Source organism: Nannospalax galili, unplaced genomic scaffold (genome assembly GCF_000622305.1).
Source record: "Nannospalax galili isolate Female #2095 unplaced genomic scaffold, S.galili_v1.0 scaffold448, whole genome shotgun sequence".
Taxonomy (NCBI): Eukaryota; Metazoa; Chordata; class Mammalia; order Rodentia; family Spalacidae; genus Nannospalax; species Nannospalax galili.
Window position 1 is genome coordinate 173534 of NW_008359324.1, and position 22083 is coordinate 195616.

At 37.9% G+C, this 22083-nt stretch overlaps 1 protein-coding gene across 7 annotated transcripts in view; it reads right to left on the reverse strand.

The window, feature by feature from the left end:
• Nucleotides 1–345: 345 nt before the first annotated feature.
• Nucleotides 346–22083, reverse strand: part of Ascc3 (activating signal cointegrator 1 complex subunit 3) — a 379245-nt gene continuing 357507 nt past the window's right edge. For all 7 annotated transcript variants that reach the window (XM_029558579.1, XM_029558580.1, XM_008822937.3 and 4 more), the window contains 3 exons: nucleotides 20039–20248; nucleotides 1417–1592; nucleotides 346–1105 (listed from right to left, as the gene is read on the reverse strand). In XM_029558579.1, coding sequence (XP_029414439.1) covers nucleotides 958–1105; nucleotides 1417–1592; nucleotides 20039–20248 — 534 coding nt within the window. In that variant the 3' untranslated portion in view covers nucleotides 346–957. The remainder of the gene's footprint in view (nucleotides 1106–1416; nucleotides 1593–20038; nucleotides 20249–22083) is intronic.

Here is a 22083-nt window from a genome sequence, read left to right on the forward strand (position 1 = left end):
TAGATATGGTTGTACATGCCTGTAACCCCAGCACTTGGGGAAACAGAGGCAGAAGTATCCTGAGTTTGAGGCCAGGCTAGATTACATTGTGGGACCCTGACCCAACAAAACAAAATTTTGTTTTCTGCCTTCCCAAAAGACCAAAAAATTGAAGCGTATGAATTATACTGTGCTTTTCTCAGAGAGAGAGAGAGAGAGAGAGAGAGAGAGAGAGAGAGAGAGAGGAGATAGAGAGGGAGGGAGGGAAGGAGAGAGAGAAAGAAAGAGAAAGTAGTTTTGGGAAGGGGAAGAAAAAGGAAAAGAGGGGATATAAGGGGATTCAAAAGGAGAAAAACAGAGCCAAACTGTCTTGCAGTAGCATTCTATATACTTTATTCCACCAGTTATAGCATCCACATTTGCCAAGATCAGCATTGTCTTCTTAAATCATCATTCAACTCTGTAATAAAAGTTCACATCATATATTACTAACATTTATAAGAAAATTCATGAAACTATTTGACATGTGATCAGATCAAAGCATAAATTTTCCTAACAAGACCTCCTTTGTATCACCCATAAATTTATGTGTTTTATGCTAGAGTGTTAAAATTCTGTTACACCTCAATGTAGTTTTCCTTATGAAAAAGGAGTAATCAGTAATTAGGTAAACATTACATTTTGAGATGTGAAATTTGATAACTCCCAACTATCACCTCCAATATACACAAGTTAAACCATTATACTACATGCCTACTCATCTTACATATAAAGAAACCCTTGAAGACATTACAAAAGGCAAAATTTGTTAAAAGGCCACTGCGGCTAACTTTGTTGCTGAAGTCAATATTGCAGCCACTGTCAATTTCCTGGATGTCTTGAGGTTAGAAGTTGTTTCTGCCAAGACTGATACCAAGTAAATCAACTTTGTCCACATGACTGTTAACCACTTCTTTCAAACGGCTTGTTTGGGTCAGGTTACTGGACTGCCAAGTCAGTGAAGGCTTCATAGACCTCTGTGTTGACCTGTGTAGAAATGCTTGGTTGTGTGACATTGAGATAAATGTCATACTGCTGGTCTAGGCCAAGGTAGCAGTCACTCATGAGATATAGGGTAAAGATATATCTGAAACACAAAACAGGGAGTACATGATATATTTGAGTGAGAACATCTTATCAGTGTATACAATGAACACACAACAATAAAAACCCAGAAGTAAAATGTAAGATCACAGCCACATCTTATACTTTCTTTTATTTTCTGAAGTAAAGTGTGAGTTTATTTAGAAATAGTTTTAACATAGACTTAAGCAGAAACCTTAAGAGAGGTGGGGGAAAGGAAGGTCATTAGTATATATGCTAGTGAATGAAGGCTTTTCAAGAGAAAGCACTGCCATATTTTATTATTCTGGAGCTTGAGGGTAAGAATCTGCTTACCTTCCAGGTGTTTCAGGGGTGTAGAAAGCAAGGGAAACATCATGATGGTTTCGAATATAGCCTACTCGTTTCAAAGCAATAAGCTCTTTCTTATCCACCTCTCCTAATATCAAAAACCATGCTTCATCTTTAGATTTGGGGAATCGAGGGGTGACCGCATAACACTCTTGTTTTCCCTGAAAACCAGAAAAAAAATGTTAACAATGCCTACACTTCCTACCCTGTTGGTTGTGGCTAAAAGATTATGTTGCATTACTTTAAGGCTGTAAATGTGCACAATTCCAGCATATGTATCTGGTGTGTTTTACATTTCCTCTTGCTGGTTTGGTTTTTTGAAATGTTTTTAGCTACTTTTCTTTAAGATTCCCAGAGCATAAAGAGTCACTACTTTGTGGCTATAACCACCAGAAGAACATTTGACTTAGACTAGAAAGCTCTGAATCTTGATATAAAATTTTCTTATCATCTTTAGAATTAAGTTTTATACATAAACAACCAATACTTAGGCTGGGCATGGTGATGCACGCCTTTAATCCCAGCACTTGGGAGGCAGAGGCAGGCAGATCTATCTAAGTTCAAGGCTAGCCTGGTCTACATAGTGAGTTCCAGGACAGCTGGGGCTACAGGGAATACTTAGGAAAATGAATACATGCAATAAAGACTAGACCTGAACCTCAATTTAATGAGCATTATACCATATACATATTTTTATTCTTCTGCTGAAGAAAATTCACATTAGAAAATATATATTTTAATGTGGTATAATGAAAAGATTTCCTCTCAAAAATTGCAAACAACACTCATATACAGATATCTTGAATCCACAGGGAACAAACAACAGGAAGTTGGCAAGGAGAGGGAGGAAAGGAGGGAGGGAGATGGAGGGAGGGAGACAGGGAGAGAGAGAGAGAGAGAGAGAGAGAGAGAGAACACAAGAACTATGTGTGTGGCAGCTATGCTGCCAAAAGGAAGCACAGAGATGAAGTGGGTTAAAATCAGAGACTTAAAACTACAACAATACTGGATGCATCACTGAGAAAATCTGCAGTTTAACCATACAGGAATTATGGGGTATGCATACCACTTAAATGCTGGGAAAAATAATTTCTTTAAAGTTGACTCTCAGAGCAGTGGCAAGAAGCCATTTTAAAGAGACTACCACTTGGACAGTGGCTCAGCAGCTCTAGAAGCAAAAAAGGGTCCTTCTGTGGCTCAATCTGGGACTACGCTCTGAGATATAGTCTGCAGAATACTTCTAGATTGAGGGGAAAAACTTTTGCTCAGAATTGTACAGTGTTTCTCAAGTAGAAATATAGTTTGAGGCTTAGACAAAAGTGGACTGAAAACAGGCAGGCCCTTCAACTGTGCCACATGAGGAACCAAACAGATAAGCTCTGCACCTGTGAAGAATGGCATAGGGATAGGCCCTAAACCCACGCCCATACTAGTGACTGGACTGACACTCTGCACCTGCATTTGGCTGGTATTTTACTCTTCGATGGGGGTTGGGGATTGAGCCTGGTGTTCTGAACATATGGGCTGGGTGAGAGTTTAGCTATTGAGTTAGCTCCAGTCCAGCAGGAGAAATGACACTTCAAACCACTAATATCTATTCCCACTTGAACACTGCAAATTCTTCAACTGAAAGAATACAAATGATTAAAAAAAAATCTGGACCTAATCCCAGATGTATACATTCCAAAAACAATAACAACAACAAAAACCATGAAAATTCAAGGCAATGTGATTTCTCTGAAAATTACTAAATCTACAATAATGGATTCCAAAGAGAGTGAATTAGATAAAATATCAATAAAAAAATTCAAAAGGATTATAAGAATATTCAACAAAATCAAAGACAATACAATAAATTGAACAAATTTAAAAATAGTTATTCAGCTGTTTAAGTGGAATGAAATAACAAAGTTAACAAAGAATGTGACAGAAGCATTGAGGGTCTGGAGAGAGAGTTCAGTTAGTAAATTGCTTGGCATGAGAATCTAAGTTTGAATCTCTAGCATCCATGTAAAAAGCCAGGCATGAAGTGCATACCTGTAATCTCAGAGCTGGGGAGGTAGAGATGGAAGGATCTCTAGGGCTTGCTGGTACCCAGCCTAGCCTATTTGGTAAGCTCCAGGTCCCAGTGAAAGACTTTGTTTAAAAAAATTAAAGTGGAAGGTAGATGACCCCTGAGAGAAACATATGAGGCCTCAACACACATGTACACACGTGCATAGAAGACAAGATAGAACTAGAACAATCAGACACTGACAAAGATAAAATGAGAAATCAGAAATGGGACATGTGAGATAAATTAAAAGAAAAAAATTATGAATTATATACATAGGAGAAGTTAAAGGCATAGAAAATATATTTAATAAAATCATAGCAGAAGATTTCCAAGTACAGAGAAAGAGATGGCCATGTGGATAAAGGAGGCTTTTAGTGTGCCAAAAAGGCTGGAAAAGAACTTCCTCAGGTAGTATTACAGCTAAAACATTAAGTACACAGAATGAAGAAAGACTATTGAGGCTTTAAGAGAGAAAAACCATCTCACTATAAAGGCTAAAGGTAAAAGCATCAGGAGCACAGCTGCCTTCTCAACAGAAAATTTGAAAGTCAGGAGGTGCTAGATAGCTTCAGTTTAACTTGGCACACTAGGAAGAGGGAACTTCAACTGGGTAATTTCCTCTATTAGATTGGCCTGTAAGGCATTTTCTTGATTGTTCAATGATGTAGAAGGATCCAGTCCATTGTGGTTAGTGCCACCACAGGGAAAGTTGCCTTGGGCTGTACAGGAAAGCAGGCTGGACAACTTGCAGGCCTCTCTGGCCTCTCTCCCAGGTAAGTCAATCAAGCTCTCCGCACCTTGACTCCCCCAGCATCATTCACCCTCCCATCTCCCCCGCCCATCTCCCCTCCTAGACTGGGTCCTGTCCCAGTCCTTGTCTTAAGAGTTCAAGACACCTGGGCCGGGGCAGACACCACCACTGCTTCCTGATCCCTTGCATCCAGATGGACCCAGTTCCTTCTTGAGGTCTCCAGGAGCCCTCCGGGCCTGGTCCCACCCTCACCTCCCTCTGCTTCCCTGGGCTGCACAACTCGCCAGCCTCTTTCCTGGACACTGGGGCTGACCTTTTGGCTTCCTGATCCTTTGCATCCAGACCAACCCAGTTCCTCAGTGCAGTCCCCAGGAGCCCTTGGGGCCTCACCCCCAACTCCATTTGCATCTCAGGATGGCATGGCCACCAGATGTGAGACCAGCAACTTTCCTGGGCCCTGCTCCCAGGCCAGTCCAACCCCAAATTCCTGAGGCTAAAATCTATCCAGGAGGGATACAGACCGTAGGAGAAAGCCTGAGAGCATCCGATCCTCATCTGACTTGGGCCTCTGTGGGAACTCCTGAAGACAAAAGCAATCTAGCCACTCAAATATAAAATCAAAAGAGAGAACCGGAACCATAGATGAACCAACTTTTCATGCCCAAAAAGTAAACCACAAAGGCACATGAAGTTTACAGTAACAAGCAGATCTAAACTTGAAGGCTTGAGTCTCACATAAGAATCAGAAACTATGAAAGAAATTCACATGTTAAAATCACCGAGAAAAACTAATAACATGAAAAACCAAAAAACATATGCCAACCAAATACCAATAGTCCTCTAGAGGAGTACAATGAGAACCCCCTAGAGATAATGCAGGACATGGAACTCAAAAGAACAATTATAAACATGAGAAAAGAATTCAGTGAATTTAAAGAACACAAGAAGAAATCAAAGAACTGAAGGAAGATAGGGATAAACTTCTGAATGAATTCAGAAAAGAGTTAGAAATATTGAAGAATACTCAGACTGAAATGAAGAAGGAAGTGAAATGCTCAGTAGGCCAATTAGAAACAGGAAAAAGCCTCACCAACTGGGTGAATGAAATGGAAAACAGAATATCAAGACTAGAAGATAAAGTAGACAAAAAAGACCACTCAAGCAAAGATTATGAAAAATTTAAGAAAGCACCAGATTGGAATATGGAGGAATTGTGTGACACCATAAAAAGACCAAACTTACGAATCACAGGCATACAGGAAGGAGAAGACTCCCAAGATAATGGCATGGACCAGATCCTCAACAGAACTGTAGAAGAAAATTTCCCCAAATTAAAGAAAGATATGCCCATACAAATTCAAGAAACATATAGAACACCAAAAAGGACCAGAAAAGAAACTCTCCATGGCACATCATAGTAAAAACACTAAATGTACAGAACAAAGAGACAATACTGAAAGCTGCAAAAGAGAAACAAGTCACCTATAAAGGAAAACCCATTAGGATCACAGCTGACTTTTCAGTGCAAACTATGAAAGCCAGAAGAACCTGGACCAAAGTATTCCCAGTGTTAAATGACCACAGATGCCAATCCAGATTACTATAGCCAGCCAAAATGTCTATTAGAGTTGAATGGGAAAGAAAATTCTTTCATGACATAAATAGGCTGAAGGAATTCATGTCCACAAAACCAGCCCTTCAGAGAGTTCTGGAAGCAATACAAAGAGCTGAAGAAAGGAATGACTGTACCCAAGTGGTTGTGGAAAGAAATTCAATGAAGGTACACTGGTGGAAAAATACAGATATATCAAGAATGTAAACAGAAACAAATGACAGGATTCAATACACATCTTTCATTAATAACTTTAAATATTAACGACTGGACTCCCCAATCAAAAGACACAGAATAGGTGAATGGATTAAGAAACAAAACCCATCTTTTTGTTGTCTGCAAGAAACTCATCTCAGTTTCAAGGACAGGCGCTACCTTAAAGTGAAAGGATGGAAAAAAAATACCAAGCAAATGGTACTAAGAAAAAAGCAGGCGTTGCAATTCTACTATCAAGCAAAATATACTTTAAAAGTAATCAGAAGAGATAAAGAGGGCCACTCATTCTGATAAAAGGAACAATAAACCAAGAAGACAGTACAATCATAAACATATATTCACCAAACTCTGGTTCACCCAACTTCATAAAAAAAATACTACAGGACTTTAAGACCCAGATTAACCCCAACTCATTAATAGTAGGGGACTTCAGTACCCCACTGTCTCCATGAGATAGGTCAACAGGGCAGAGAGGTAACAGAGAGACATCTGAATTAAACAATACCATATATCAAATGGACCTAGCAGACACCTAATGAGTATTCCACCGAAGCACAAAAGGCCATACTTTCTACTCAGCACGCCATGGAACCTTCTCCAAAATCGACCATATACTGTGGCACAAAACAAACCTCAACAAATATAAAAAGATTGAAATAATTCCATGCATTCTATCAGACCACAATGCAATAAAGCTTAATATCAACACCGCAAGAAGCCTTAGTCACCACATGAACACATGGAGATTAAACAACACACTCCTGAATGATGAATGGGTCAAAAGAGAAATTAAGAAAGAAATAAAAGTATTCCTGGAATTAAATGAAAAGGACCACAGAATACAACAAAACCTCTGGGACATGCTGAAAGCAGTTCTTAGAGGGAAGTTTAGAGCTCTAAGTGCCTACATCAAAAAATTGGAAAGAATACAAATACATGATTTAACACTGCAACTCAAGACACGTGAACAGCAACAATAAATGAAACCCAAATCCAGCAGACAAGAGGAAATAACAAAAATCAGGGCAGAAGTTAATGAAATCAAAACAAAGAAAACAATACAAAGAATCAATGAATCCAAGAGCTGGTTCTTTGAAATGATAAACAAAATTGACAGATCGCTAGCCCAGTTAACCAAAACAAAGAAAGAGCACCTCCAAATCAAGAAAGTCAGAGATGAAAGGGGAAACATCACAACAGACACCAGAAAGTTACAGAACATTATAAGGGAATACTTTAAAAACATATATGCTACTAAATTTGAAAACCTAAAAGAAATGGATGCATATCTAAAGGCATGGGAACCACCAAAACTAAACCAAGAAGAGATTAACAGCTTAAACAGACCCATAACACAAAAAGAACTTGAAACAGTAATACAAAACCTCCTGACTAAAAAAAGCCCAGGACCAGATGGATTTACAGCAGAATTCTATCAGACATTTAAAGAAGGTCTACATCTAATACTACTTAATTGATTAAAAAATATAGAAATGATAGAATTTCAAAAAGATAGAAAAATTTCAAAAAGATAGAAAAGATAGAATTTCCAAATTCCTTCTACGAAGCCAGCATCACTCTAATACCAAAGCCAGGTAAAGATACAACAAAAAACAAAACTATAGATCCATATCCTTAATGAACACGGATGCAAAAATTCTCAACAAGATACTTGCAAACCGCATACAGACACACATCAAAAAGATCAACCACCATCATCAAGTCGACTTCATCCCAGAGATACATGGACGGTTCAATATACTTAAGACAATAAACATCATAAATCATATAAATGGGCTCAAAGACCAGAACCACATGGTCACCTCAATAGATACAGAGAAGGCATTTGACAAAATTCAACATGCATTTATGTTCAAAGTCTTAGAGGAAATTGGACTGGAGGGAACATACCTCAACATAATTAAAGCCACATATAACAAACCCACCACCAACATTATTCTAAATGGAGAAAAACTGGAAGCATTCCCATTGAAATCAGGAACCAGACAAGGCTGTCCACTATTTCCACTTCTCTTTAACATAGTGCTTGAAACTCTTGCAAGAGCATTAAGACAAGAGCAGCAAATTAAAGGAGTAATAATTGGAAAAGAAGAGATCAAACTATCCCTTTTTGCAGATGATATGATATTATATTTGAGAGAAGCCAAAAATTCCACCACAAACTCCTAGAAATTATTAACACATTCAGTAAAGTGGCAGGTTACAAAATTAACCTAATAAAGTCTGTAGCCTTTCTATATACCAGTAACAAGCAATCAGAGAAAGAGTACATGGAAACACTCCCCTTCACAATAGCAGCAAAACAAAACAAAACAAAACAAAATATCTCAGAATAAACCTGACAAAAGACATTAAAGAACGCTACAATGAAAAATTTAAATCTTTAAAGAAAGAGATTGAGGAAGACATCAGAAAATGGAAGGACCTCCCATGCTCATGGATTGGAAGAATTAATATTGTGAAAATGACCATCCTACCAAGAGTCATATATAGATTCAATGCAATGCCAATCAAAATCCCCATGACATTTTTGACAGAATTGGTAAAAACCATCCTATGATTCATATGGAAGCACAAAAGACCTCAGACAGCCAAAGCAACCCTGAGCACTAAGAGCAATGCCGGAGGGATTACTATACCAGATTTTAAGCTGTATAACAGAGCTATAGTCATAAAAACAAGATGGTACTGGCACAAAAATAGACACACATATCAATGAAACAAAATTGAATACCCAAATATGAGTACATGCAATTTCAGCCACCTGATATTTGACAAAGGGGCCAAGAACATTCACTGGAGGAAAGACAGCATGTTCAGCAAATGGTGCTGACAAAACTGGATCTCCACCTGTAGAAGAAGAAACTAAACCCCTATCTTTTACCTTGCACAAAAGTGAATTCCAAGTGGATCAATGACCTCAATGTAAAGCCTGAAACTTTTAAACTGTTACAGAAAACATTGGCAAAAACCTAAAAGATATAGGTGTCGGAAACGATTTTCTAAACCAGACATCAATTGCTCAAGAAGCAAGGTCAAGAACCAACAAATGGGACCTCATTAAACTAAAAAGCTTCTGTACATCAAAGGAGGCAATCAGGGAAGTGAAGAGAAAACCCAGAGAATGGGAGAAAATCTTCACCAGCAACCCACCTGACAGAGGTTTAATATCCAGAATGTATCATGAACTCAAAAAACAGAGAATCAAGACAAGAAGTAACTCAATTAAAAGATGGGCCAAGGAGCTGAGCAGAGAGTTCTCAAAAGAAGTAAAGATGGCTAGGAAGCATCTTAAAAGATGTTCAACACCACTAATTATAAGGGAAATGCAAATTAAAACCACTTTAAGATTTCATCTCACTCCAGTCAGACTGGCTAAGATCAAGAGAACAAATGATAACAAATGTTGGAGAGGATGAGGGGAGGGGGGAAAACTCATCCACTGTTGGTGGGGCTGCAAACTTGTTCAATCCCTATGGAAAGCAGTATGGAGAACTCTTACAAAACTACAAATGAACCTGCCATTTGACACAGTTATACCACTCCTTGGCATATACCCAAAGAACTCATCCTATTGCAGAGACACTTGTACATCCATGTTTGTTGCTGCTCTTTTCACCTGATAAGTATGTATCCAGACATAACTATAGGAACCAGGATAATGAAAAGGAACCAGGGAGGTAAAGGAAAAGAAAGACTCTGAAAGAGAAGAACAATAGGAAACAGGCCTTAATAAGGGAGATATGGATAAAAATTGGGTTAGTTTAAGGGAGGGGGGAGGGAAGGGTATACAAGGAACCTAGGGGATAAAGGGAAAGAAGGAGCTCAAGAGAGGTAGCACCATAGGAGAAGGGTATTAGTAAGGGAGAAAGGGGAGAAATGGGAGCACCTTAAGCGGTAAAACCATGATGGAGGGGTTAGACAAAGTGAGAGATAAATAATGCCTAGCTAGTTTTAAAAACCAGAGGGACCCATATTAGTTCAACAATCTACTGACAAATTATACATACCAGATCAAGAAATGTATGTCTAGGTAAGGTTTATCTGAGAACAACTGATCTTTGCTCAAGATTTATCTACACGGCACACAGTAATTAAAAGTACCAGACTGGTGGAACAAACGTTCTTGGATGATTAACAGACATACATTGAGGCCTATACTAATTTGATCAGAGGGACATAAAGGACAGTTTTTGCTCCTTGCCCTCCTAGGCCAACTAGTTCCAAGGGGTATGAGCATCTCCCAAAATGTCCTGTAATTGTGGTGGGACACGTGTTCTCTTGATCAAGGAGCCCGAGGAGACTCCACGAGATGGACATGAACCAGTGTCCAGTCTACAAAGAGGAAGGTCATTTCCTCCATGCTTCCAAGCGAAGCCAGCCATGGTCGAGTAGAGCCTTTGCCTTATCTTCACATAGGTGGAACTGGTAAGAGAAAGGAGCCAGGGGCTCCTCCCAAGCACATCGACCCTGAGGAAGAGATCCTCAAATGACCTTGAGAGTAAAAATTGACTGGTTTATCTGGGCCACCTGTATGGCCTTAAACATCCAAAAGGAAAGTATTACCAAAGATTTAAGGGGCCAATATAATTTTTTAAGAGTTCATATGTATAGCTAAAGGCTACATAACAACCAACAATGCCAGATAGGAGATACCTTCTTTCGAGTTTTTGGCCTGCATGGCTCAAGGGACTCCCAGATAGTAACCAAGCATAGAACTGGGAAAATGAACAGCAGACCCCAATCTTATCTAAAGGAATATTGACAACTGATTGCTGCTAGATGAGGAACAGCTGACCCTCCTAAAACAAAGGCCTCTAGATATGCTGACTAGATTCACCAGAAGGACAAGTAGTGGGGAATGGCTGGGGGTGCCGACAACACAGCAGAAATTAGCAGGGATATCAGAGTATAAGGGCTCTAGTGCGGGGAGGGAGGCTATGGGAGGGTGCTACCTGGGAAGTGGATGTGTAGTTGAATAAGATGGTTTGGGATGTTCTGTGTGATATACACACAGAAAAAAATCAACAAATTAAAAAAATGTATTATATTTGAGGAGGAAGCATAAAAGTTTATGTCATGTCAATTAGTAGAGGTGATGAACATCACCATGGAAATCCACCCAATGACTTTATAAACATACACAGGCACCAAGGATCCGAGTGCAAATGTTTATGACTCGTAATTAGATACATACAGATTAGAGACACATGTGCCAACATCTCAGTGTTAGTAGCAAAAACAATGAGTCTTTCTGTAAGAAACAGTGTATTTTAGAATGAAATGGAGATCTTATTTGAGGGTTAAAAACTCATTCAGTTTTATGTCTTACAGGGCTTATATTGAGTTCAATATTGTAAAGGTGTATTGATTCAACAGCAAACCTAGAAATTTTACAGCCACTTTTTGAAGGAGCTGTGTCTTTACTCTGGACACTGTTGTTGGGCATGTTAAAGCTGTAATAATATGCTTCTTCTGAAAAAATATTAAAAAAATGTAGGAAACAGCATATCTTGAAATGGAGATCTTCTTTAAAGGATAAAAACTCATTCAATTTTATACCTTACAGGGTATATCTATACTGTGTTCAGTATTTTATAACTGTATTCATTCAACTGTGAGCCTATAAATTTTATAGCCATGTTTTAAAGGGAAGTATCCTTGCTCTGGAGTGTGTAACTGAATATGTTAAAGCTGTAATGAAATGCTTCTTCTAATCATGTGGTTAGTAAATTTAAAAAAATTCTTCAAAGCATAAAAATTAGCTTCTTAATAATTAGTATATGTGAAAAATATTATCAGTGAAATCTACCTGATGATTTTATATCCATGCTCAGATACCAAGGAGCTCAGAAAATAACTGACTGTGACTATTAATAATCAGATATATAGAAATTAGAAATGCATGTGCAAACATCTTAGTGTCAATTGCATTAAAATGAATTTTTCTGTATGAAACAATGTATTTTAATAATGGAAATATTTTTTAAAGGTTAAAATCTCATTTAATTTTATGTGTTATAGGGTTTATATTGAGTACAATATTGTATAACTATATTAATTCAACTGTAAAACTAAAAATTTACAGCCAGTTTTGAAAGAGATGCATCTTAGCTCTGGAAATTGTTATTGAATATGTCAATGCTGTTGTAATGAAATGCTTCTTCCAATTATGTGGTTATTAAATAAATGATTTAAAAAAATGTGTGCTACCACACCTGGCTTCAGAAGCTTTTTAATTAGATATAATCCCATTTTTAAGTCTTGCTTCTATTTCCTGAGCTACTGGAATCCTATTATCACTGATGGTAAAGGCCTAGTCAGTCTTGAGAAGAGATAGGGAGAATGCGACCTCAGTAGAGTACCTACCTGTAGAATGTCACCATCAGAGAAAGAATTCAGAGATGTGACAAAGCAGGGATCAGCAAGGGAAAAAGGGGTCATTAGAGAAAATATAAATTCAACCCGCTTGGTGGTGCACGCCTGTAATCCCAGCACTAGAGAAGGCGATGCAGGAGGATTTCCACAAGTTTGAGGCCAGTTTAGTTTACATACAAGTTCCAGGCAAGACACAGTTATATAATACATAGTGAGATCCTATTTCAAAAAACAAAAAAAAGAGAGCAAGAAAAAAGAAACATATATACTCAAGAAAAAGTTTAGGCTTCTCAAGAGAGAGCCTAATTTTTTAGGCCTAATTATACTTAATACTTTATACTTATAAAGTATACTTTATACTTAATTTTTCTCTGGTGAATGCCACAGTAATTCTAGGGAATGTTGTACAGGGTTGCATAGGTTGTTTGATGATTTGGCAAGAAATATATATTTTTAATTTTTGTTCTGTTGGGGAGGGGGTGGAAAGGGTTTGAGGCAGGGTCTCCCTGAAGTCCCAGCTGTCCTGTAACTAGCTTAGGTTGACTTCAATCTCAGAGACCCACCTGCTTGTGCCTCCCAAGTGATGCGATTAATGATGTGAGCCACGACTCTATGCATTTTTAAAATTTTTTGTTTGTGGGGCTGGAGAGATGGCTCAGTGGTAAAGAACACTGGTTGTTCTTGCAGGAGACCCCGGTTTGAATCCTAGCACCCACATGGCAGCTAACAACTGTCTGTAACTCCAGTCACAGGTGATCCGGTAGCCTCTTCTGATCTCTGTGGGCACTGCACCACATGGGTGTCCTTAGGTACATGCAGGTAATACATGCAAACAAATAAAAAAAAAAAAAGAAAGCAGGCTGACTTGACACAACAGGCCTTAACACAAATGAGAGAATGTATGAATTCTAGTGTTCTAGTGGGGGGGCTATGGGAGGGTGCCAGTGGGGACAGGGGTATAAAGACGATTAAGATTGACTGGGATGTTTGGTATGAAATACACAAAAAATTCAATAAAAACAAATTTAGAAAAAGCAAGCAGTGTTTCTCTGTGGTCTGGGCTGTGTTTCAGCTCCTGCTTCCAGGTTCCTGCTCTGCTTTAGTTCCTGCCCTGGCTTCCCTCAGTGATGGATTGTCATTTGGAAAAGTAAGATAAAATAAACTCTTTCTTCCCCAAATTGATTTTGGTCAATGTTTTTATCACAGCAACAGAAAGCTACCTAGAACACCAGGAGAGTATGCAATGTATTTTAAGTGCTGGAAGACAGTGTCAACCTAGATTCTATACCCAGTAATGCTATCCTTCTACCCCAAACAGAAACTAAAGGAATTCGTGACTAATAAGCAAGCACTACAAATGGACTGAAAACAATGAGGAGAATGAGGTCATAGGAATGAATAAACCACAACAGAACAGCAGCTAAGAAAATAGAGTAGAAAAACACCAAATACTACAAAATCAACAAAATGATAGAAACAGACACCTTCCAATAATAACTGAATATTTAAAGGTCTCAACTCCAACAAAAAGCACAGGGAAGACTGAATTTCAAATCAGGATCCAGGAGCAGGAGCTCAGTAGGTAAAGTACTTGCTGTGGAAACATGAAGACAGGAGTTTGAATCTCTCTCTCTCTCTCTCTCTCTCTCTCTCTCTCTCTCTCTCTCTCGCTCTCTCTCTCTTTCTCTCTGTAGTCCACCTGCACTTGGTAGAAGTGAATGGGATCCCCAGAACTGGCTAGTTAGACTAGCTGAATCAGAAAATGCTGGGTTCAAAAGGTTGGAGAGAGAGATCAGCAGTTAAAAGCACTGACTACTCTTGCAGAGGACCCAGATTTGAATCCCAGCACCCACATGGCAGCTCACAAGCAGGTGTTACTCCACTTCCACTGAATCTGATGTCCTCTTCTGACCTCTGCAGGCACTGCATGACACAGATGCACTTACATACACGTTCATGAGGTACACTCATGAACGTAAAATAAAATATTAAAAAAGACAAAGTGTTGGATTCAAGTGAGAGAATCTGTGTTAATATATAAGATGGCGAGCAATTAAGGAAGACACCTCTGGGCTCTACACAAACCTGCGTATAAACATGCATGTACACTACACTACATACACACACCAAACAAGCAAACAAAAAAAGATTAATCTATTTGTTGTCTCTAAGAAATGGGCCTTATTATCAAAGACATGCACAACCTTAGAATGAAAGGATAGAAAAAGGTATTCCAAGCAAATGAACTAGAAATTGGGCAGATATAGTTAGCTACTACTGAAAAAATAAGGTTTCATACTAAAATTGGTGGGAAGAGATAAAGATGGTCACTTCATAATTATTAAGGGAGCAATCCATCAAGAGGATACTATAATGTAGACACACACACATAGGGTTATCTGGGGACACAAATTTGACTCCATACGCCTTAACATATATGCCACAATGCATGAAATCTGGTGGGGGGCAGATGAGGAGGGGAAATCTAAATATGATTAAGATACATGAAATGCACACAAATTCAATAAAATATAACAAAATACTCCAAAACAGACACACATCAAAAAGATCATCCACCATGATCAAGTTGGCTTTATTCCAGAGACGCAAGGATGGTTCAACATACGTAAGTCAATAAATATAATAAAATATATAAGTGGGCTTAAAGACAAAAAAAAACCACACGGTCATGCAGAAAAGGCACTTGACAAAATCCAACATGTATTCATGTTAAAAGTCCTAGAAGGAATTTGTCTGGAGGGAACATATGGCATCATAATTAAAGCTATATACAACAATAGTCAACATGATCCTAAATGGAGAAAACTGGAAGTATTCCCATTAAAATCAGGAACCACACAGAGCTGTCCACTATCTCCACTCCTTTTCAGTACAGTGCTTGAAACTCTTGCAAGAGCAATAAGACAAGAGAAGGAAATTAAATGAATACTAATTGGGAAAGAAGAGGTCGTTATCCCTATTTGCAGATAGTAAAGTGGCAGAATACAAAATCAACTTACAAAAATCAGTAGCTTTTCTATATATCAATAACAAGCAATCAGAAAAAGTACTTGAGGAAACCCTCCCATTCTCAATAGCCTCAAAAAGAAAAAAAAAAGGAATAAACGAAATCAGACATTAAAGATCTCTACAATGAAAATTTCAAAACTCTAAAGAAAGAGATAGAGGAAGACACTAGGAGATGGAAAGGCCTCCTATGCTCATGGATTGGTAGAATTAACATTGTGAAAATGACCATCTTACCAAAAGCAAATTACAGATTCAATGCAATCCCAATCAAAGTACACATGACATTCTCTACAGAGGTTGACAAAATCCTAAAATTCATATGGAATCACGAAAGACCTCAGATAGCCAAAAAAATCTTCGGTAAAAAGAACAACACTGGGGGGATTGCCATACCAGATCTCAGATTATATTACAGAGCTATAGTCATAAAAACAGCATGGTACTAGCATAAAAATAGACACGTAGATCAATGGAACACAATAGAAGACCCAAACATAAGTTCATATGATTTCAGCCACTTGATATTCGACAAGGGTGTTAAGAACACACAATGGAGGAAAGACAGCATCTTCAACAAATGGTGTGGGCAAAACTGGATCTCCACCTGCAGAAGAATGAACCTTAACCCTTTTCTTTCACCCTGCACTAAAAGTCAACTCCAAATGGATCAAAGACCTCAATATAAAACTGAAACTTGGAAACTGCTAGAAGAAAACACAGGCAGCACCCTCCAAGATGTAGGTGTAGGAAAGAACTTTCCAAATCAGACACCAGCTGCTCAGGCACTAAGGCCAACAATCAGTAAGTTGGACCTCATTAATTTAGAAAGTTTTGGTACAACAAAAGAAACAAACAAGGAAGGGAAGAGGAAACCCACTGAGTGGGAGAAAATCTTCACCAGCTACACATCCAACAGGATTAATATCCAGAATATACAAAACTCAAAGAAGAAATAAGAAAATAAACAACCCAATAAAAAGATGGGCAATAGACCTAAACAGAGCGTTCTCAAGTAAAGAAATAAAAATGGCTAAGAAGCACCTTAAAAAGTGCTCAACATCCTTAGTAATTAAAGAAAGCAGACAAAAACCACTTTAAGATTTCATCTTACTCCAGTCAGATTGGCAAAGATCTACAGAATGAAAGACTCCAAATGCTGGAGAGGATGTGGAGAAAGAAGATCACTCACTCATTCACTGCTGGTTGGAATGCAAACTCATGCAACCACTATGGAAAGCAGTGTGTAGAACCAACAAAATACTAAAAATGAACCTACCATATGATCCAATGATATCATTCCTTGGCATGTACCCAAAGGACTCATCAATCACAGTGTAGAGATACCTGTACATCCATGTTTGTCGCTGCTCTCTTCACAATAGCTAAGCAATGGAAACAACCTAAATGTCCATCAACTGACAAATGGTTAATGAAAATGTGATACATCTACTCACTGGAGTTCTAAGCAGTAAGAAAAGTTGAAATTATGAAATTTTCAGGTAAATGGATGGAGCTAGAGAGAGTTATACTAAGTGAAGAAACACAAGCACAGAAAAATAAGCAACACATGTTCTCCCTCATTTGTGGACTGTAGCACCAATCTCTTTTATATGAGTGTATAAATTCTGATGTGACAGCAGGAGCCAGGGAAAGGGAAAGGATACATGGAGGTAAAGGTAAAGAAACAACCTGAAAGGGGGAGGATAGTAGGGAACAGATGTTACCTGAGGGAGGTAACATCTCCCTAGAAAAAGTGGGAGTGACTGACAGGGAGGAGAGGAGAGAGGGACATGCAAGGGACCATGGTGTGGGGGAAGTGAGGGAAGTCAGGAGAGGAAAGATGGTGGGAGTCAGAAGGTATTGGGGGGAGGGTGGAGATAATCAGGACACTGAGACTAGGGAGGGAGAGAGGAGGGAAGCCAGATGGGAGAAAAAAGAGTAGAGATGAGTGAATCTCGGGGGGTCTAGGAAGCCTAGAGGGAAAAGTGATGCCCTAGAAACCTATATGAGAAATGCACATAGAGTGTCTGAACATTAATGCTTGGCAGGGACCACAGTGCCAGACAGAAGAGACCTGTTAAAGAAAACTGAACTAATTTCTTATAACCTATATGATCACAGGAGAGTAAAACTACTAATAAATAATTAGAAAAACTGAAGAATGTAAAGAAACTAACAGACATTGAACAACATACCACTGAATGATGAAAAAGTGATGAGGGAAATTAAAAAATTCCATTTTGATGAAATGAAAGTACAACATACTAGAACCTGTGGGACACAATGAAAGTGGTTCTAAGAGGGAAGTTTACAGTTATAAACGACCACATTAAACAATCATAGAAATCATAAGTAAATAATTTAATAAAGCACCTCAAGGTCTTAGAAACACAAGAAGCCAAAACCCTAAAACAGTATATGGAAAGAAATAATAATGATCAAGGGAGAAATTAGTGAGATAGAAGCAAAAAAAACCAACAAAAGCAAAAACAAAACTAAAACAAAGGGTCAATGAAACAGAGTTGGTTCTCTGAAAATGAAGACAAACTGACAAACTCTCACACAGACTAGGCAAAAGTGAGAGAAGAAACAAGTTAATAAAACTAGAGGTGAAAAGGGAGACCTTGCAATAGAGAACAGTGCAATTCATAGGCTCCTTAGGCATACTTTGAAAATCCAGATTTCAACAAGTTAGAAAGTCCACAAGAAGTGGACCAGGGGCCAGTCTGGATAATATTCTAAATGTGTGTGACCTACTAAAGATTAAACCAAGAGAACATAAAGAATTTAAACAGACCTATAACAAGTAATGAGACACAGGCAGTGTTAAAAAGACTGCCAACCCCACAAAGGCCAAGCTAAGATGGATTTGCTGCTTAATGCTACCAGACCTTTAAAGAAGAACTAACACCAGTGCCCCTTAAGTGATTCCATAAAAGGGGAAAGGGCTATACCAGCAAGTTCCAGGCTCACACAGAGACTGTGTGAGAAGGAAGCCCACAGCCCTTTTCTCCAAGGAATGGGAAATTTTAAGCCCAGCAATTTGTAACATATATTAATTATTACAGTTCAAGATTAGATATAAATATTTTGGGATTGATTTTTACAAAGATTATGCTAGTGGTTTTGTATGACAATAATTTTATCATATGAAATACATTAATAAAGATAAGCTCTTCATTGCAGTTCAACATATTTCAGGGGCAGAGAGCAGTTTTTTTTTTTTTTTTAAAGCAGTAGATGGAAATAAAATTTAGTTGTTCAGCACAATTACATCTATTTTAAAAGCAGAACATTAAAGTAAAGTATCTGTTACCACTATGACTTTATTTTTATAATTGCTTTTATAATTCCTTAGTTTATGATTATTGCTATTTTTCTAAGTCAGGTTATATATATATTAAGTAGCTGGAAAATACTCAGAGTAAAACAAGCAGTAGATGGAAATAAAATTTAGTTGTTCAGCACAATTACATCTATTTTAAAAGCAGAACATTAAAGTAAAGTATCTGTTACCACTATGACTTTATTTTTATAATTGCTTTTATAATTCCTTAGTTTATGATTATTGCTATTTTTCTAAGTCAGGTTATATATATATTAAGTAGCTGGAAAATACTCAGAGTAAAACCTCCGAAGACCCAGAGATTGACCACTCTGACCTAATTTTCATGTTAGAAATCAAATAAGGGAGAACTTCAAGGGACAGGGCCCTCCTAACTATACAAAGTCAGTGACCATTTTGTATGTCAAAACAGAGGGGCCAAAATAGCTCACTGTAATCTCATTTCTGAGGGCTTACTCCTGACATCAGCAAGGCCTGAACCCAGTAGGCTAAAAGGAAGATAAAGCCTTCATTATTTCAATCACAATGGCACTTAGAACCCTTCTGCCCATACTACATGCTCTTCCAGGACTAAATAATTTTGGTGTGAGAGGCTAAAGAGTATAGAAATTGGTAATAAAACTAGTGCTCTCTATGGAACTGACAGCATTTTCTCAAATGCATTAACAGACAGATGTAACAACTGAGGCTCAAAAAAGCTTAGTGTCTTATTCAGATCCACAGAGCTACTTAGGAAAGCTACAACCTCATCTGCATCTAGTCTACAGTAGGTCCTATACATCAGAGATCCTCTAGGGAAGTGCCTTTTTGAGTCTAAGGTTTCTACAAATCCTCTGGGGTACAAAGTAGGGCATCAGATCACTGAGATTCTGAAGTTCTGTTTTGGTCAGTGTGGGGTAGGGCCAAGGAATCTCCACTTTCAAAGGCACTCCAGGAAGAAGTTGGACAAGTTTGTTCAAGAACAGCACTATAGACAATGTAGTACTATTGTGTAAGCTGGATGGGTTTTCTAAAGCTGAAAAATGGCACATAAGAAGAACTGACTAATTTTAAGTGACTGACTCTTTACTGTTAAGACCAGTTGAGAAAGCAGGATTCATGAATGACATGAACACATTAGTAATAAAAAAGGTATGTGTGGTGGCACATGCTGGTACTTGGTGTGAAATATTTGAGAATGGAAACCAAATACTGTACCTTGTGGAACCCAAAGTGGATCCTCTGTAGACTGACTTGAAGCACATACTCCTGATCAGCATGCAACTTGATCCATTTGTTATCATCTCGTTTGTCTGCACTCAGAGTTGAGATGGAACGTTCATTATGTCCTTCAACTAAGTCATCCCATGAGCCTTTAACACTTATGCTAACATTTATCACTGGCAAATGAGATAAAAAATTCCATGCCTGAATTAAAAAGAAAAGAAAAAAAAATCATAATAGGAATAGTTAGTGAGAAATGTAGTGAACAACTAAGAAATGGTGTACTTTTAGAAAAGTCAATTTTTAGATACTGGGATTAATTCTGTATTGAATATAGTTGTTGAAATAATGCAGAGATCCTTTGCACTTTACCAAGTTTTAAAAATGACTGCATTTTTCAAAACTAGACCACAGTGCTATAACTAGCCAGTGATATGATCCATCTACATGCTAAGATTTTACTAATTTTTCTTATAACTGTGTATATGGAAAAAGCATGCTTTAATCTTCTTACAGTTCTCTTAAAATCAACTGCAAAAGGACTTACCATGATCTAAACTTATTTGTTTATTGTAAGTCCCATCTGTCACTGAGTGGCTGGTACTGGCTATTACTAAAAGACAAATGAGATAAAAAATGTTTATTGTTGAACTGTTTTGTATTAGAGATGTGTCTATTCACTATTATATGTGACTTCTTTTTATTATTTTTATTTTATGTGTATGAGTGTATTGTTTGCATGTATGTGAGTGCACCCGTGTTGTACAATGCCGTGGAGGTCAGAAAAGGGCTTCAGATTCCCCTGGAACTGGAGATAAGGACGGTTCGTAGCTGCAATGTGGGTGCTGGGAATCAAACCCGGGTCCTCTGCAGGAGCAGTCAGTGCTCTTAACCACTGAGCCATCTCTCCAGCCCTATATGTGACTTCTTAAGATATAGATCATTATTTGGGGGATATAAAGAAAACCTGAAAAAAATGATGTCAATATCTTTCATTGAACACTTACATAACTTTTTTTGTTCACATTCCAAATTTTTTTCTATAAGAAAGTCATTTCCACAGGGAACTCCTGTACTACCTATAATTTTTAGGGAATCCTTTAATTCTAGGGTTCCTTCTAGAAATAAATAGTATTTCATCATTCTGGCAACACTAATTAAAAAGCACACATTGAATGGAGATATTTTGCCTTTTTTTCTTCCCTTTTAAACTAAAAGAATCTTGTGAGTAACCAGTACTCAAACAGTCAAGTGTTCAACAGTGTTAATGAATGACTGAATGTCTAGCTCTGTGGAAATCACGTAAGGTGCTAAAGTAATTGTCATCTATTTTAATATTTACAACTGTGTGGTAAACTTAGCTATCAATTGAGAGAATGTCCTAATATACAATATATTGGCTGCTTTATCAGGTACCTTCTAAGGTAGTTTAAAAATCACATGAGCAATTTCATATTATTCCTTTTTTAAAAAAAATTTTTTTTAGACAGGGTCTTCCTGTAGCCCCAGCTGACCTAGAACTATGTAGACCAGGCTGGCCTCCATCTCACAGAGATCCCGCCTGCCTCTGCCCCCAGACTAAAGGCATGCACCATCACACCTGGTTCCTCTGACCCTTCAATACATAACCACAGTTTTCCTTATGGACTTTAACTGATTGTTTCTATGACTTTAGTGTTGCCTGAGTATATGTAATTGAAATGATATAGCCCTGATGAGTCAGACTATCCCTTAGTAATATTTTAAAAAGTGAATTCGATGCAATTTTCATTATAACTCCAATCCTGTAGCTTTTTCTTATGAATCTGAAATTATGCCTGGAACTAGATTCTGAAATAGTCATGTCATACATTGTAGTTCAAGTACAAATAATGGCCCAGATCTTGGCTAAACCAGAAGTTACTGAGTAGAGAAACTGCTCCACTTGATGTTCTAAGACTGGCCAACATGAAAAGTGGTCAAGAAGAGACACACACCATTTCTGTAGAGCATTTATGCTCATGAGATGATACAAATAACGTTTATCACATGAAGCAAAC